This window comes from Vitis vinifera, chromosome 11 (genome assembly GCF_030704535.1).
Source record: "Vitis vinifera cultivar Pinot Noir 40024 chromosome 11, ASM3070453v1".
Lineage (NCBI taxonomy): Eukaryota > Viridiplantae > Streptophyta > Magnoliopsida > Vitales > Vitaceae > Vitis > Vitis vinifera.
In genome coordinates, this window is record NC_081815.1 from 4,339,332 (window position 1) to 4,358,865 (window position 19,534).

The 19,534-nt window shown below is 34.1% G+C and overlaps 2 protein-coding genes across 3 annotated transcripts; both read left to right on the forward strand.

Moving 5' to 3' along the window:
* Positions 1-1,232: 1,232 nt before the first annotated feature.
* On the forward strand, positions 1,233-11,050 carry LOC100250962 (uncharacterized). Of its 2 annotated transcripts, none has more exons than XM_002285066.5 (9): positions 1,233-1,345; positions 3,404-3,481; positions 3,561-3,689; positions 4,661-4,776; positions 5,371-5,452; positions 9,006-9,065; positions 9,148-9,255; positions 9,648-9,693; positions 10,406-11,050. In XM_002285066.5, exons 2-9 carry the CDS (start codon positions 3,410-3,412, stop codon positions 10,591-10,593), a joined length of 801 nt encoding a protein of 266 aa, XP_002285102.1. In that variant the 5' UTR covers positions 1,233-1,345; positions 3,404-3,409; the 3' UTR covers positions 10,594-11,050. The 2 variants fall into 2 exon arrangements, with proteins under 2 accessions (XP_002285102.1, XP_010656416.1); XM_010658114.3 differs by lacking the exon at positions 1,233-1,345 and adding an exon at positions 1,382-3,305.
* A 925-nt stretch (positions 11,051-11,975) lies between these two features.
* LOC100245822 (DEAD-box ATP-dependent RNA helicase 52C) lies at positions 11,976-18,021 on the forward strand. The gene is made up of 6 exons (XM_002285072.4): positions 11,976-13,014; positions 13,268-13,351; positions 14,341-14,583; positions 16,100-16,267; positions 16,446-16,559; positions 17,085-18,021. Exons 1-6 carry the CDS (start codon positions 12,343-12,345, stop codon positions 17,649-17,651), a joined length of 1,848 nt encoding a protein of 615 aa, XP_002285108.1. The 5' UTR covers positions 11,976-12,342; the 3' UTR covers positions 17,652-18,021.
* The last annotated feature ends 1,513 nt before the right edge of the window (positions 18,022-19,534 follow it).

Genomic DNA, 19,534 nt, shown 5'->3' on the forward strand with positions numbered 1-19,534 from the left:
TAGTGTGATATTTTCATTCACTTGATTCTTTTTATTTTTTTTATGATATTTAAATAAAATCCATTAGGTGATTTAGGATTACAATGAGACAGATTTTTTTTATACTAAGTATTGATTTAAAATTTAAATAAGTAGGTGAGTTTGAAATTTATTTTTTAAACGTGAGATGGAATTAAAGAGGGTTTGGATATTGTTTTGTCTCATCACTTCGATTATATATAAAATTTAATTTAATTTTTATTTTTGTATTTATAATATAATAATAATAATAAATATTTTTTAATAAATTAAGTTATAAAAAATTATAATATTTTAATAATTTATTTATTTTAATATAATTAAAAAAATTTAGTTAAAAAAAAAAAGTTAAAATGGAAAATCCAAATATTTGCCTTGCCCCATTTAACTTTTAATAAAAAATATATATATTTTTAAAAATAACAAATATAATTGTGTTATAAGCTATTTATGTTTTTTTTTATATATTTATATACTATTTCAATTAGTTTTAAAATATGTAAAAATATTTTATTTAAACAAATTCTAGACAAAGGTATAATTGTAAAGAAATACTAATATAAATAAAACATCATTTTGTATATATTTGAAAGTAACAAATGAGTATATTTTTATATTAAAATAATTTAATTGATTAATTATAAATATATTATAATAATTTATTCAAACATTTTACAAAAAATAATAAAATGAATGTAAATTATATATATATATATATATATATATATCAGTAAATAACAATGAGACAAAGTTTGGGTTTGTGATACTACTATACGTTCATAATCTGATAAAATATTGTTTTAATTTATTGAGATATCATGATATGTTTATTAAGAATAAATGTTACCACTAACTTTGATTAAGTCTCAATCCATATAAATATATGATCACTTTAAGATTTCACGTCAAAGTCCCATAAATATATACGTAATATTTTTATCTTAAAATGATATAATTTGAAAAATTACGAATAAATTGATAATAAAAAATTATATAAAAAGGGAAAATTAAGAAAGATTATGAAGGGTTTTCAATAAATTTACATTTTGACTATTTATAAAAATATAAATACAATTATTTTGTCAATTATATTTTTTGTTTTTATAAATATTGAATATGCTTGATAGTTTTGATTTTGTTTCTTAATTAAAAAACTTAAAACAAAAGCATCGTATAGATAATGACTAGAAATAATAGGTTTGAGACAATTATTGGGCCGCAATGACAGGGCGGACTTCACCGGCCCAATTGGGCTCAGTGTAAACCTACCGCAGCAACGAAACTCGGCATTGGCTTCGTTCAAGCTCCTCTGACGCTCTCATATAAGGTGGGTTTCACTCTTGGCTTGCTTTCTCAATCTACATGTATTTTACTTAATTAGATGTCGATTTGGTTTCAATTTCATGTTTTTTGTTGTTTCGAACGGTGAGTGACTGTGGGTTTTGAGCTTGGTTGGGGAGGAGGCGGAGGAAATGGAGCTCGAATATGAGCGTAGGGGCTAGTTTAAATTTCGTGTTTTCTGTTGTTTATCTGATAAGTGGAATTGTTGTTCTTTCTTTTTTCACTGGGCTGCCTGAAAAGTCGGGGAAATGAAGAGGGGAAAAAAAATCATGTTTTGGGTGTTTAGGACTTGAGGTTTCTCAGTATGTGTTGTCCTGAAAGTGGGGGAAGGGAAGAGGAGACAAAGTTTTTTGTTGTGTTGTTTTGGTTGATGAGAAACAGGATATTTTATGTTTGGTTGCTGAGACATGGAGAAAAAGAAGAAAAGTAAAGTTTCTCTAAAAAATTGTTTTTTTTTTTTTTGTGAGAATTTTTGTTTAATTGCCGAGAAAGTTGAAGAAAAGAAGCGAACTGTTTAATTCTAGTTCCAATGTCTAATTTAGACTATTTGGAAAGAGAGAAATATAAGATCTTTTGAGAATGTGGAACTCTCCCTCCAAAGACTGAAATACTTGTTTTTGTGTAACTTGTTAACTTGGACCAATCTGTTTATGGGAGAAAGATCGATGTCCATAGTAGATTTCATTGATTGGTTGGGGTTGGTTTGAGGGATGGAGTATCTTTTTGTTCTCTTCAGTTTTTTTGGCGCTTTTTGGTTGCCGCTATATACATTGTGTATACCTTGGTGCAGATAAAAAAAAATGTCTTGGTTGACAACAAAGTTGGGCTTTTATGTTTGGTTGCCAAGAATGTGGAGGGAATCTTGAAAAATTTTAGATATCGTTCACTCTGTGCCCAAAGGCCCTCGTGGCTTTAAAATGTGTCCAAATGATTAAGAGGAATCCATACATTTATAGTGCTATGAACCTTTTCCCTATCCAATGTGGGATATCTAAATCACCCTTAATATAGATACAACATCTTTGTCATGTCCCACAAGATTGTGGGGTTAAACAAATAAACATCCTTTATAGGGCCAAACGATCTCCTACATTGGGGTGAGGATTTGACTTTGATACCATTTATAATAGTATACTCGCAAACATGTAGATATTGCCCATTTTAAGCCCGAGGAACCCTCACGGCCTAAAATACATCTACGTGGTTAAGAGGAATCCATACATATATAGCGTCGAAAACTTTTTCTCTTATCGAATGTTTATCATGTTGGATATTACAAGGGCCTCTTGGGCTCAGAGTGGATAATTTCATTAAAACCGGACTATTACAAATAGTATCATAGTTGAAATATATGTATGGACCCCTCTTAACTATGTAGGTGTGTTTTAAAGTCGTGAGAGCCCTTTGGACTTAGAGTGGACAATATACACACGATTGAAAGCAAACCATTATAAATTGTATTAGAAATGAACCCTAACCTCGATGTGGAAGTTTGTTTGCTCCCCTTTCCCCCATTGCAATCTTATAGGACATGATGAGGGATGTTGTGTCTAAATGGGGGGAAGGGGAGGTTGTTGATTGTATTATTCTACATTGGATAGAGGAAAAAGTTTTTGGTGTTATATATATATATATGTGTGTATGTGTGTGTGTGTATGAACTTCTCTTAATCATGTAGATGTATTTTAAAGTCATGAAGGTCCCTTTGGCCCAGAGCAAACAATATCTATATGGTTAAGAAAAGGTCACCACACATTCGGCCATTGCAAACATTGAAATGGGAATAATATGCCCTTGAATATCAGCCTCTCCGAAGTATAGGAGGGGAAATCACAAAAAGCATCCCCTTTCCTAGGTACTAAGAATTAGATAATGGACCCATTTTTAGTCACCCTTTCCGGCCTACAAAATGAGGTTACTACATACTCAGGTGAGCCAGATTTGAGGTGAGCACAACTTGTTTTTAGGGTGTTAAGAGTTTCAACTGCTAACTGGCCCTTCTCTCATTTTCCCTATTTTATTTTCTTTGCTTGATTATACACAGAAAAAGATGTTGGGGTCACTCTTTGCAAAGACTTCTCTGAAACCAAGCGCCCTTCACCTTTTCCAATTCAATCTACAGGTAAGTTTGCACTTCCCCAATATAATCCCAGTTGGATTTTTTCCCTTGTTTTTTCATAATTATTTTTTTTTGGTTACAGAGAGGTCTACATAGTAGAAATAAGAAGGCTGCGGAGTTCTTAGCACAAGGGTTTAGTGCTATAAAGGAAGTTGACAGGGTCATGGATAAATCAGAGCCCAATAGCCGCCTTCTCATACCTCTCCTCAGGGTATGATAAATTTGAAATATTGAAAGCAAAAGAATTAAGAAGGAAAAAAAATTCACACCGTTTTCTCCATTATTTTACTGTTATTTTGTTTTGTAGCATTTGTATTGTTGTATATTTGTATTTGTATCATTTGATGTTTTTCCAAGGTAACAATTGGTGTTCTATCATGCTTCTTAAGTTGTCTGGAAGTTAGTTAATTGGTAAATTCTTTCAGTGGTCGTGCCATCAAATTCTGTCCTCAGTGGGGTTTGAGGTTTACTGATTTTGAGGATTATGTGGTTGCATAACCCATGTGACGAGATGATCCTTTTTCTGAAAAACAAGCATCCAATACATGAATAGACTCTTGTAAAAGGTCTACATCGTATAATTTATGGATAGATACTTAAGGCAGCTGGAGTGTTGCTGTTATATTGTGATCTTCATCCTGAAGCTACTGATTAGTGAACATTGAAGTTATGTGGTTTCATAATTCAACTGTAAAGGAAGGGTCTTTTCTAAGGAGGATGGAGCATTTGTGCTTAAATAAACAGAGGATATGATTATATGGTTGACTGACTTGTATATTAACTAATATCCATGAGTGAATTAATAAGTAAGACTAGATTTAGCTTTATTCAGTTGATAATGTTAGATGGCATTGTTTGTTGGTTAGCAGATTTAATTGGAATCAGGGTTTGATTTTGGATTTTAAATTAGCTGCAGTTTTTTGTATATGTAGATTTTTTGGCCTTATTAAACCATTTTTGTGTTGAACTTGGTGGTGCCCTCACAGTGGGTTAACTTGTCTCTTTTCGCATCCTCTTCTATTTTTTCTATTAGTGGTTATTATTGTGATTATCATGATGATGATCATTATTATTATTTAGCTCTATTTTTGTTTTTTTTTTTTTAAATTATTTAGTTCTAATCAAGAAAAGTTCTGTTCCATTTTGTTGTCACCCTGTCTTCTTATTCAAGTTTCATGTCAGAAAGCAAAGGAAAACTTTGAGTTAGCTCTGGAGGCTGACAACTCAAACGCCCATGCTAGGTATTGGTTGTCCAAATTGCATCTCAAGTACCATGTCCCAGGGGCATGCAAAGCTATGTAAGTGAGAGTTATCTCTTTCCATAAGTGATTAGTTTCTTTTATCATGCTTCTTAATGCCCCTGTGGTGGTCTTTGTAGACATCATTGCTTCACTTTCTATGTTGAAATATGTGTAGTCCAGCTGCAAAATAAGAATTCTACTGAGGTTTTCTGTATTTTTATCTTATCAATAAATGAACTGGATATGTTTGGTTCTAGATTGATTTTTATGGCTCTTGTGTACTCCATCATCTGAAATTTGGAACCTTTTAGATGGAAATTGATTGAGGAGTTCCGATGTTCTCCTAGCCAACAAAATGCTTGCTTATGAATGAATATGCTTTAACATTATTTACGTTTGTGTCCTTGTCATTCAACTTCATTAAGCTGCCTAAAAAACTGCAGGTGGTTCTTTAACTATTTATTACCTATTTTGATATTTAATTGAATGATTGTAACAAAACTTAGGGCATACAGCCATCTCGTAGTATTGTGTAAATCTTTCTTTGTTGTAACTCACACTATACAATTTGCCAAACACTTCCATTATATTTCTGTTTCCTATTTATCTACAAGCACATTCTTGATTTTGTTTGCTTGTTCATTATGATAGTGGAGCTGCTTTGTTAGTGGAAGCTGCAGATATGGGTGATGCTGAAGCACAGTATGAATTGGGTCGTCGTCTAAGATATGAGGTTAGTTTCCTTAAGATTGACATTGTGATTATATTTGTATTGATTTGAACCACTTGGGACTCTTGTCAAAGCCAGTCAATAGCATGCTTTCAGATGGGCAGTTTTTGATTGATATCAACATTAATCAACGGGTCAACGACGTTATCTTTTTCATGATTCCATTGGGATGTAATGATTGTCACCATCATATCATGAATCTTGCATGGTTCAAATTAGGCAACCATAGTTTCACACCCTTCTCGGAAAATTTGAGGGAAAATGTGATGGAAAGAAAATCGAGAGTAAAAGTAGAAGGAAATGAAAAGTAAAAGAAAATAAAAAATAAATTGAAAGTCAATAAAATATTAAAAGAAAATAAAAAATAAATTGAAAGTCAATAAAGCATTTTTGTATGTTTCTTCAAACTCATTGCACTTATTTTCCTTCATTATATGAAGATTAAATAATTTAAAAATGTATAAATTAGTAACTAATTTTAATTATATTTGATTTTCTTTTGTATTATCCATGGTGTGAAACCAAACATGAGAAAACCATTTTCCTTACTACTTTTATATCTTGGGTTATTTCTGGGAGGTTTCATGTTTGTTCTTTGGTACAGTACTTTAATTTCCTAAATAGCTTAACCAAAATCCAAATCCATAAATCCCTTCCAGGCTTTGTGCTTGAAGGTTGCTCCAGCACTTCATTAGTTGATCCTTAACTACATCTTGCTTGTGTAAAGTTGGGATCATGGTTCCAGCTTTTCTAATTCATGCCCCAAGATCAAAGGATAGACTCCTTTTTTATCCATGTCCAAGATTTTATAAGAAGGTTTTATCAATATAATGTCCACATACATAACATATGTATGTGATTATGTGAAAAAATTAGTAGAAGGCCCATGCAACATGAATGATATTCTGAACCATGGAATATAAACATAAACGATCTGCTGAACACACATTGTCATAGAGGAAGTGCACCATTCGATCTTCTCATCTCTAGTACTGTCCTTACACAATTTTATCATGGAATTTCTGATCCATAGTCAATATGAAGCTTTATGCCATGTTCATTCTTCACATGATGCTGTCCTATGAATATCATGTTGCAACCCCGGAAGTGGGAACAAGCTCTTCATGAGCATGCAATTGTCATGGAACTGCAGTTTAACCTCCCAGTAGATATTTGATGACATCCTGATGAGATTGGATAAGTGCTCCAGAAAGCCCATCAATCACTTCAAAAGCTAAGCAATGTTCTTGCCTCCTTTTCCAGTTTTTGATTTTTGAACCTTCTTCAATGTGTGTAAATGCCAAAATGCAACCCATCCAGTATTGCCCTTATCTGGTGAAATTGTCAACTTCCAGTTCCCCTTCGCTTCCCCTCAGGGGTTTTATAAGCAGCCACAATTGCATGGTAGACTGACGTCCTCATGTACCTTATCTGGTGAAATTGTCAACTCCAGTTCCCCTTTGCTTCCCCTCAGGGGTTTTTAAAGCAGCCACAATTGTATGGTAGACTGAAAGGCCTCATGTACCTTATCTGGTGCAATTGTCAACTTGCTGTTCCCCTTTGCTTCCCCTTGGGGGTTTTTAAAGTAGCCACAATTGCATGGTAGATTAATTTGGTGTGTCTTTAAATTTTTCTTCTTGTAGTTCAACAATTTCACCTATTTGACTTAATTTGCCCTTCAAGAAAGTATATTTTTGCCCCTTTTCTTATTTCTGCTCCATATTTATTCAAATATTTTTTTTACCTTAAGATGCTTTTTGTTGATGTGAAATTTAATGAAGCTTACAACATTAGTGTTGTTTTTTTTGTTCTTTTTTTATGGTAAACAAAGATAGTATTAAATAAAAAGAGCCAAAAAGAGCACACCCAAAATATACAAGACGTATACAATGGTCGTCAAAAGGTGTCAGAAAAAGGAAAATGGACAACAAAAAACTACCCTCCCTTGATAAGAACCCATCCAATCACTGAAATCAAATAAGGACATTGGGCCTACAACTATATACAACTTGGTCCAAGACAACAAATTACAAAGAAATAAGCTTTTCAATATTTGGTCGGAAAGCTTCTTGTTTTTGTACGATCTTCTATCTCTCCTTTCAAATTGTCCAAAAGATGCACAAAGGAGCTGCTCCCCACCCCTTTTTCGTTTCCTCCCAACAAAGGAGCCACCCCATCCTAACTGGGTCTCTCTTACAGAAGAAGTAACACACAAGATATACCGAAAAGAGAGAACAATAGCCGGCACAAAATTGTCTTGCCACAGTGCAGCAGGATGTGGTCAACCAACTCCTCCTGGATATGACAAACGAAACATTATTGCCGGTTTTGGAATCCTAAAGGGCTTTAACAGTCTACTTTTTTCAGCTCTTCTATAATTCTTGGCTTCTGAGTTGTGAAACTCTGGTGTGGTGATCTAGGTTTGTGGTACTTGCCTGTGGTCATACATCCGTAAAATTTGCATCATGTTTGGTTGTTGATAGCTTCATAAATTGATTATTTTATGCCATCCTTTTTGTTCCTTCCTATCCTATTTCCTTGTTAGGAGCATATCATTCAGATTTATTGTCACAGATCACAAAGTTACGTCTCTCATACTTTTAATGGTGACTACTATTACCTCCAACAGCTTGATTCTTTTCTTAATTATTTGCGTCAGTATTATCCCATCATAGAAAAAAATAAAAATGCCTATTGGTGGCACAAAACAATTTAAGGAGGGTGAATGAGTCCAAAGAATTTTTAGCCCTTTTCGTCTTTATATAATTAATTTGAAACTCCCCTAGATTGAATCTGATGCAGTTCCAATTTCACAGGACTAACTCATATTTCCCTTTTCAGTTATAATCCAATTAAGGCAACTAAACTCGATTCTTGAGAATACTGTAATGCAAGAAATATATAGCAAACCTAATAAGAGAAGCATGTGCCAAAGATAAGGAGACCAGATATATGTGAAAACCCTGAGAACTGGGAACTAGAGCCATGGAGCCGAAGCTTGAAGTTAGTCCACTCCCCGAACCAATCACTGGCTAGTCTTGATTTGGATTTCTGAAACCAAAAACTAAATGATCTCTCTCAGTCCAAGTCTGTAGTAGATCAACTGGTACTAGGTCCTCCATTGATTGACTGACTTCGTATTGAAAACTCCAAAGTCCTATCTTTTGTAAAAGGAAGTGAATATTAAGTAATTTAAATTATTAAGCTTTGGAAACACTTAAAAGTTATAATTGGTTTTCGATTTAAAATTATTAGAACTTGTCAAAAATGTTTTCCCTGAAAAGTTTAAGAAAAGCCTTGCTCAATCGGGTGCCCCTTAGAAGTTTGCATGCAAATACTTCCAGTCCCATGTGCTTTCTTTAAACATCTTTAGCCTTAATGGGTTGGTTTGGAGATGGCATATCTAATACTATTTTACAACTCAATTTTCACAAAATTACCCCCATACAAACTTTTTTACTAACAAAAAACATTTGCTAATTATTCCTCAGTAACATTTTTTCTAGATTAATGCTTACTACTGCTTCATCATGTTCTTTGGCTTGGCTTTTGCCAGAATGAATATGTTCAGTCAGGACAACAAGCTTTCTATTACTTGGAGAAGGCTGCTGACCAGGTGTGTTTTCTTAATGTTCACATGCATTAGCAATGCGTCCAGGATATGTTTCAAAGCCTTACTGGAGCTTGCTATGTTCTAGTTGCATACAGGTGCTCTTTACCTTCTAGCTGCTATATATTTGACTGGGGATGGCCTGAAGAAGGATATGGCCTCAGCATTATGGTGTTTCCATAAAGCATCGGAGAGGGTAAAAATGCTGACCACCCTCACTTTTTCATGAAATGCCATACAATTTTCATAAGAAGATATGTATATGGTTGGAAATCACTTTTTAGCCACCAGATTTGTTCTAAATATGAAATTCATTAACACTTGGTCTTCTAAAATTCTATGTAACTCACTTGAGCGCCATTTTTAGTGTTCTGTGACTTCATTGGATTCTCACGTCTGCTAATAGTGCAATATAGACTTTCTATATAATACTTTTAACAATGGTGTGATGAATGTATATGGATGATTACTCTGCAGACTCACCAAGAAAATTAAAAGCCAAAAGTTCTGACATGGTCAAAATCTCATTATGTATTCATTTAGTGCACCATTTTGAACAGTTCTCACCTTCTCTTCACATATCTGCAGGGACATGCTGGCGCAGCTATAGTATATGGATCTCTTCTTCTCAGAGGTCGGTCTCCCCACCTTATTGTGCTTTTCTTATTGGAACATACTGGGGTCCTTTTCTGAAGATTAACTGCATAAATGCTCCATTGGGTTTTTCTATTAGAATAAATCCCTCTTATTTATTCATAATCTATAATATATAATCCATACACTCGGAACTTAATGCGATATTGTTCTTAGATTAAAAAAAATTCCTCTTATTTGTCTATAATTTATACTACAAAATCTATTAAGTCAAAATATGAATGTGAGATTGGACTACATTGAAAGACATCCATAAATAGCATATACTTTATTCTCTGAACTGTTCACTTACAGTGACTCCCACTTCTTAGCTTGCTTGATGGGTATGAGAGGTAGTCGTGAGTCATTGCTTTCCATGGACTAATCAAGTTACCTGGGTGATCATTTAGATTAAAAATAGAAGTTTTAGCATCCAAGAAATATAAAGAAATTACTATCTAATGCATTTACATCTGCCGAATGTATTAAAAATATTGCTAACAGATTCAGGTTCATTTGGATGCCATAGTCATTATCTTCTAGTGTTGAACAGGTATTTGGAAAACTGGGTTCCTAGTATAGGCTTCTTTTTCTCATTTGTCCTTTAGACCTCCTGTATTAGCTTAGTAGTGAATTGCGCCATTTGAAAATATTTTTTCCTCATCTTGGCTTTTGGATTTTCGCCCTCTTAATGGAGCACAATCATGTCTCAGGTGTTCAATTACCAGAATCTGTAACAAAATTGTACAAAACAGCAAGCAAGAGTTCAGGAAGTGCTGTGCTAGATCCAGTAGAGATGGCAAAAGAACAGTTTCAGATTGCTGCAAAAGCAGGGTGTGAGCTTGGATTCAAATGGCTGCAAAGACTTGAGGAGGAAGAGAAGCGTTTACTGACCGAATGACACATCAACCACATGCCTCTACAGATATTCTCCCTCTTTTCTGAATGCCAAGAGAAAAGAAAAAAAGAAAAAAGTATGAGCTCAGGATCAATTAAAGAGTGAAGTTACCATTTCTGATCAGAATTCAAAAATTGCTTTACCTTGTATTGAGAATAACTGCTAGGTATTAGCAACAGGACTTTGATTCATAAACCTACGATTTTCCATGTAAAATGCAAGAGTTGAAGGGTTTGGGTGTGGGGCAACCTAGAAATAGACCAGACCACCCAAGACAGACACTAATGGAAAAAGTTGATTGCAGGACTGACTGGGCAAAGGTCCCTAGCCTTTCCCCTATCGTTAATAGTGTAAATGGGAAAAGCCAAGGGCCCTTACTCAATATTCACTTCGTCATGCTCTGGAAAGATTTACGTTGAACTCTGCCATTATGCCATTCAAATGTCTTTTCTTACAAAAAGTTTCAAACCCATTTCGATGAATTCAGTCATTTTCAGTTCCTACCCCTGTTCTCTGTCACCTATATTCTCAAGCCATGGACCACGAAAGACAGGATTTTTGTTTTTATTTTTATTTAAATAACTTTTAAAATATGAGAATTCAAAAAACATTTTTAAATTATGACATTAAGAAGAAATTCAATTAAAATTTATTTCTTAGAAAATAATATTTATAAAATTTTCTCTTTTAAAAAAATCTACCAATTCAAGATTCAATTAAAAATATCTCTTCAAATGATAATTTTCAATTAATCCCCTAAAAAAGTATTATTTTCATAATTTAAAAAAAAATGGTTGTGATATAAGATAGGTTTGAGATTTAAATGTATTTAGGGTTTGTTTGGTCGTGATTTAAAGAAATATTTTTAATTTTTTTAATATTTAATTTTTATTATTATTTAAGTGTTAGAAATATTAAAAAAAAATTTAAAATCATAATTTTAATTATTTTTTTAAAATCATATAAAAGTGGATTAGCGGCAATTTAATGTGATGAATGGGAGTATCAACTGCCTGCTACTAACAACAGGTCCCCCACAAACAAACTTTGTCTGATGAAAATATCTGGGAGATAGTGGGTGGGACCCACTTTTTGAAAATTAAAATAATGAAAATATAATACAAAGCTACATGCAAACCCATTCGCCGCGGCTGACTTACAGTCCTTATTACCATTCTGCCCTCCTGGCCTCTCCACGCTAATTAATTGCGCGTGTCCGGCCCCACAATTCGTTTCCCACTTTCCCAAATTTGACCCTCCACCTTGCCCACTTTCCGAAACGCGGCCTTATTCCAAAGAGTGATTTTACTGAGATGGCCCTGGCGGAATCTTCAAAGCCCACGCGCGCCTTAAGTTAAACTTAAATGACAGTGGGGCTTTGCAAGGCCTCCAACCCTCTGGGAAACCTCTCTTTTTTTCTCATTCACGTTCTCTCTCTAGACCCCCCTCGGTCTTTCTCACTCTTCTCGGAAAACGTGCTTGAGTTGTGTCCACCTTCCTCTCTCTCTCTAGGGTTTTGTAGCTTTTTAATTTTTTTCCCCATGGGGTCTACATCACATCTCTCACCTGTATATTATCCAACTCAGCTCTGTTTTTGAATCAATCAAACTACTCAAACGGTTCATTTCCCATTTCTTTCACACTTTCTCCGTGCATTTCTGAAGCTTTACAGCGGTCTCTGGCCTAGGGTTTTACCCATTTCATCGCTGTTTGCTTCACCGAGGGTTGAGCTTTGGGAAGCTTTCATTAACGATGACAATGTCGTGGGCTGATGTCTCCACTGACACACCCACCAACCCAACTCGCCTTGCTCGCCCCACTCGCCCCACATACGTGCCCCCACATCTCCGGCATGGTGCTGCGGTTGCCACCACCAACGGCGCCACTCCAATCGGTTCCGACTGCCCTCCAGAACAAGGCCGGACTGCTACCAGCCGGGGCCGTGGCCAGAGCCGGGGACGTGGACGTGGGCAAGGATGGGGTCAGGGGAGAGAGGCTTCTGAGGCAAATGCTAGCCCATTCGACGGTTCTGAGAAATTTGATGAATTGGAAGAGGTAGAAGACACTAATGGTGGTTTGAGTATAAATTTCGATGCGTACGAGGACATACCAGTTGAGGCCAGTGGCTCCGATATACCCCCACCTGTCAGTGCATTTGCAGAGATTCATCTGGGTGAGGGTTTGAACCAAAATATCAGAAGGTGCAAGTACGTGAAACCGACGCCGATACAACGCCATGCCATTCCGATTGCAATGGCGGGTCGAGATTTGATGGCCTGTGCCCAGACGGGTTCGGGCAAAACGGCGGCGTTTTGTTTCCCGATCATATGTGGTATTTTGAGGAACCAGTTATCGCGGGGTGGTGCCAGGCTTGCTTGTCCAACTGCTCTTATCCTATCTCCGACGCGGGAATTGTCTTGTCAGGTGAATGGTTGTTGTTGGTCCATTTGGTTGCTGAGAACATGTGTGAAAAGAAAAGAAAGAAAAGAAAATATATGTAGATTTCCGAGGCACTAGAACCTTGACTCAGCTGTGCTTAATACTAAGGTTTTGATTTGCTTGGGGTGATGTTGATTCAGGTTGAGGTTCTTTTGATGCATTTTCTCAGCAACCAAATAAAACAATATGGGTTTGTTTGAATTTTGATTTAATTCCTTTTGGGTTTGTGATTTGATAGATACACGAGGAAGCTAAGAAGTTCTCTTATAAAACCGGTTTGAAGGTGGTAGTAGCTTATGGAGGAGCACCAATATCTCAGCAGGTTTGCAAATTCCTAGTATATCATTATTTTAATATTTGAATATTTGGAATAGAACCCTTACTTGTTGTTTTCACGATCATACTCCAATGGGGAATAACGGTTTCTGGTATTTATAGACCACTGCTTTGGAGTGTGGCTTATATATATATTGTGTGTGCGAGCTCGGGGCGCTTGTTTTGGGCCTTGTCTCAGTAGGTGCTTGCTATTAGCTGCAAAACATTCTATTATGATCTATTTTGTTGCTCAAAGATGGGTGGAAAAGTTTGAAAACTTGGAACCTTAGGTGGATGTTGTAGGATTCTGGATTTCTTATCTTTTCTGTCAAACAGAACACCAATGAAGAAGAGAAACATGAGCAGACAGTCTGGTGAGATTCTTGATCATATAGGCCATGGGAGTCACATTGTATTCTGGTTTTCACCCCTTACCGAATTTTGATTCTCAAAGTATGTGTCCTTAAGTTTTGGTTTGAATGCCTTTTCCTGCAATTTTCCCTTTTACACTCCTTTTTCTTCTACCTAAAGGCATTGTTATTCTCATAGGTCTATTGTTGAAGTGTGGGGATCATATTGACTATTTTATTGCTTGTCCATTTTTTGCTTTTTCCTAAGCACCATTATCTGTTACTGCTGTCAGCTGGACTTATTTTTTATTTTTTCTTTCATCTTTCCTTGAAGGTGCTAGTCGCAGATATGAAAATATGGAATTCTCTATTCATAGGGGAACTTGCTGTCCCCTTAACATGTCTTAGTCAAGTCGATATTTTATTAATTACTTGTTTATGCTGTCTATGGTGGATCTCTACATTTCTTTATGCCATCTTTAGAACATTATTCCATTAGCTTCTTTTACTGAAGGCAATTTGTCCATAATGTTGTCTTATCCTGTCCCTTCAATTTTTGGGCCATTTTTTTATTTCATTAGTTTTAAATTGAGGAACTTTAACTTTCAATCTGTTTTTGACTGCCTCTTAATTCTTGATTCTCCAGTTCCGTAATTTGGAAAGAGGTGTGGACATCTTAGTTGCTACACCTGGTCGCCTTGTGGATATGATTGAGAGAGCAAGAGTTTCTCTTAGAATGATAAAATATTTGGCTTTGGATGAGGCTGATAGAATGTTGGATATGGGCTTTGAGCCTCAGATCAGGAAGATTGTCGAGCAGATGGATATGCCACCACCAGGTGCGAGACAGACAATGCTTTTCAGTGCTACGTTTCCTAATGAGATACAGGTTAGTTGTTTCCCTTGCTGTGCACTGTCTATCTGGCAATGAATTTCAGATTCTTGATCATTTGGAATTTTATGCAGCTGTCCGGTGGAATTTTCATGGAGAGGTGCATAAATTTCTAAGGGCCCATTTGGTAGCAGAAAGGAATTCTTTTTACAAAACTGTTTTTGTTTTTGGAAATATAGATTATATGCATGTTAAATATCTTGTTAGTTTTCAACCATTTTCAATTATTAAACTCATCCATGTCCAAAAATGTTAAAAAGATGTTTTTGTCATTTCCTGTTAATCACAAATTTCTGGAAGGTTTTTTTTTTTTTTTTTTCTCTGAAGAGTTTATGGAAGGTGCTACTAATATATTCCAACGTCACGTCAAATAACATGTTTGTTTTGGATCGTTTTCAATTATTAAAGTATTTCCATATCTGAAAATTAAAAAAAAAAAAAGTTTTTGTTGTTTCCTGTTGTTAATCAATTTTTTGGAAAATCTTTTCTCAAAGGTTTACCAAAAAATTCTACCAAGATGTTCCTCTGTCAACTTTCAGTTGCCTAAAACTGTTGCTACCTTTATCTCATTAAGGATGATCTGCAGGATCTTTGGTCTCATGTTCCATATTATTGTGGTAAAAAGTTAGCTTGATGACTTGATTTTACTCCATTGATGGAAAAAATTTCAGAAATTTTCAATCTCATATATAAATAGTATCATTGAAACTTGTCTCATGATTATTACTTTTTGCATTGGAAATTTTTTAGACATGGCCATTTGTTTTTTCGGTTTTACATTTCTCCATGCTTGCCATGAGTGGCTGTCTATATTCTTAGTTTGAGGCTCAAATTCAAGACTTCGTCATAATTCCCATAAAGTGTTCTTTGGTCATTAAATATATGTCCTATCTCTTTACTTTTGTTTTTGATATAGAAGTGTTGAGAGGCTGTAAACATAACTTAGGCTTAGATTGTTAAAAGCACATAGCATCCAAGATCAATCACACGTTTTGTGCTTGGCTTGGCCAAGCTAACAGCCTAAAAATACTAAATAGTAAATACAGTTCAGCTAGTTAATAATTGTGGAAATTATCATTGTTCCTTATGGCAATTGGTTTAAATTTATACTTCTATGTGATGACAATACCCCTAGAAAATGCAAAAGAAAATCAGAGTGGTTGATGCCAAGACCCAACAAAGTACTAGTCTTCATATCTTTACATTATAATTATTTACATTGGATGCCAACTGAACAAGCTGAGCTTGAACTATGCTGTAGTGTGGTGTGGTTCTTGTTTTCACCCCCAAATGGGAAAGTACTTGTACTTGTTTACAGATTACATGTGTTCATTTGATGCATCGGAATTTTTTTTCACCTAGCAAAAATAAAAAAATAAAAAAAAGAAAAAGAAAAATGAAAGCTATGAATAAATTGAGCTTCTCTGATAGCTTGTTTGATTGTTGTATTTATTTTCCACATTTTGGACTGCTACTCTGGGCTAATCAAACCCATTATTCATCTATCTTGCAGAGGCTTGCTGCGGATTTTTTATCAAACTACATATTTCTATCTGTAGGACGAGTTGGTTCAAGCACTGATCTTATCGTGCAGAGAGTTGAATTTGTTGAAGATACAGACAAACGTTACCATCTGATGGATCTTCTTCAATCTCAAATGACAAATAGAACCCCCAAAAAGGTATGTTACTTCTTTTTCCTGTTCAAATTAGATTTCCTGACTGCTACTGCACAGTTGTGGTTTTGATTTGATGCAGATTTTTATAAAGTCTTTATTCTTGTTACATAATCAAGTCATTTCTTTTTAACTGAAATTTTCAGTTGGCTGATTTTCAGAAATTGAATAACTTGTTGTGCAGTATGCTTTAACTCTAGTTTTTGTGGAGACGAAGAGAGGAGTAGATGCATTAGAACAGTGGTTGTGCATGAATGGTCTGGCAGCAACAGCAATACATGGTGACAAAGTGCAAATGGTTAGCTTATTTTCTGTCTTGACTTTCTCTTTAGGAATTTGGTTGTCTGGGATGAATACCATTAAAGGTCGAATGCTATTTAACAGTGGGATGGTGCTAAGTGGACTGTGCGCTTTATATTTTAAAACTTGGCTTGTGGGAAAATAAATTTGGAAGAGTTTCAAAATGTTATTTCGTTAATTTAAGTGTTAATTGCTGGAATCTCATTTTATTTTTATTTTTATAATTTGTCATTTGAATGCAGAAATATTTATTTTCTCTGTGTGTAGCTGGCTGTAACTTTTTTGATAATTTCTTGTTTAGCTATTACTAACTACTGTATAAGATGTTTCTCAAGCTTTGACCAATTTATTTTATTTTTGGGATGGATGGAAGTTATGAATTATAAGCTCGAGTATCTTCTTTATCTGTCTTATAACTTTTTATCTAATATGAATTTTTATTCTGTTAAGAAAATTGCTTATTTAGTTTTGCAAATTGTCTTCTTATATCATTTGCATTAATTATTATTTACTTGTGAAAAAGGAAAGGGAACGGGCCTTGAAATCATTCAAAAGTGGAGCCACTCCGATAATGGTAGCAACTGATGTTGCTGCACGAGGCCTGGATATTCCACATGTAGCACATGTCATCAACTTTGATCTGCCAAAAGCCATAGATGACTATGTTCACAGAATAGGCCGGACAGGTCGTGCCGGTAAATCAGGTCTAGCAACAGCATTTTTCAATGATGGGAACCTTTCCCTTGCAAAATCACTTGTGGAGCTAATGCAGGAATCAAACCAAGAGGTTCCTTCTTGGTTGAACCAATATGCTGAGAGACCATCATATGGTGGTGGTCGGTCCCGATACGGGGGTGGCAGGTTTGGTGGACATGATTTTCGAAGTAGTTCTCAATTGAAAAGGGAAGACTACTACTCTCCAAGTCCATATGGTGATGTGACTCAGACTGACGTTTTTGTTGCCCCTGCTTCTGGTGAAGGTTACTATTCAATCCCTTATGGTGAAGCAGCTCCACCTGACTCTTATGCTGCTGGATCAGACAGATATGGATTTGATCATGGTTCAATTGTGGCAAGTGGTTGGGACTAAATGACTCATTTCATACTTTAAAGTGGCTATACTTAGCATTTGGTATAGAGTAGTTTTGACATATAAACAGCTGCTGAAGACTACAGGAAGTGAAAATAGTTCCAACTGTGGCTGTCCACAAATACTTAAGCTTTACATGGTCTTTTGCCCTGATTAAACGCCATTGACTGTAGCTGTCTTTTTGTTAGTTGGTACATTCCTAGTATTTGATCATCTGTGGTTTATTCCTCTTGGGAGGAAATGAAGGTTGACCATTCCCTCTATGCAGGATGGTTGTCTTGTAATGAATATACTCTCATGTATATTTGTAAAGCTTCAAGATGAATCTTGAACCCAGGTGGGATATGGAATGTTGTTTTCATTCCTTCAATTATGTTATACTTTTGTTGTTCAGTACATTGCTTTTCTAATTTTATACACTCTGGTTCATGGTTGATTATTTAAAGCAAGAGTAGCCAGTGGTCTGCTATATTTTTTGGTCAGCTTCAGTTGGTAGTAGCCAATAGCAGGTTTTCTCGGCCCATAACTTCAAGAATGGAATCACTTGTTTGGGACGGGAATGATCATTGTCTGCTAAAACGATCTCCAGCAATAGTTTTTTAAAACAATTTTTTAAAATAGTTTTATCATGTTTTGTAAAACAAAAATAGTAAAGTCAATTAAAATGTTATTAATCTATTTTTTTTATAAATAACTTTTATTTATTGTGTTTTATTTTTTATAATTCTCAGTATTTATGTAATTATTTTTTAAAATAAACAAAAACAATTAGAAATAATTAAAGAGATTTTTTTTTTAAAACAAAACACTCTATTTTTTATTTTTAAAAATGAAAAAAATGTTTTTTATTTTTTAATTATTGAAAGTGCTTTTCTGATTTTTTTTTTTTTAAATTTTAATGAAAAGAAAATTGTTTTTAAAAATAATTGCAAATTAGAGCTTATATTTTTTTACTTATGCTTTACATCTTCAACAAAAGTTTCTTAAATTCAGCTACAATTCCTCTTTTTGATTATGAAGTGTGATTGGATATTAATTTGGCATGAAATTTATAGGCATTCTTGTGGTGCATTTATACTAAATGGGAAATGAGAAGTTGGAATATAAATAAAGAGAATTAGAATAATATATGGAAGAGACTAATCAAAATCCAAATAAAGTATTTTCATGCCCATTCTAGGAAGCGTTTTTAACTTAAAAAATGTTTTATAAAATTAAAAAAACACTTTTAAATATCTAAAAAATCACTTAGATTACATTTAGTTGATGTGGTATAATATAATAGGATATGTATATTTAAGGATATCATATCTATTAGATAAAAATGCATATCATCGTATATGACTTCCTATAAGATATAATATCCTTGAATGTGCATGTTATATCCATAAGTTATTTTAAAGTAGGGTTATTTGATTAAAAGACCCATTAAAAACCTAATTTTGAAAATCTAACCATCTATCATCACATTTTGACAAAATATTTCCTTTAAAACCTACGTGTAAATACTGAAATAATCAAGGGCATTTATGTAAAAAAAAAAATAGATTACTTTTTTAAAAAAATATGGAAAATGTTAAATTCATATGGTGATTATTTTATTTTTTTTAAACCAATTAATGATTTATAATAATATATGTGATGAGATATGTTATGTTATTGTTATATTTAATTTATAAGTTAAATAAAAAAAATATGAAATATATATTATTTTGAACGTTTAAAATAAAAATTATATCATATTTTAATATTTTTTATTTAAAAAATAATAGTTAAAAGAAAATGTTATTTGATTAAAAGCATCATTAAAACCCAATTTTATAAATCTAATCCTTTCTCTTTTTTTGACCTAATTTTGATAAAAATATAATAATTATTTTTTT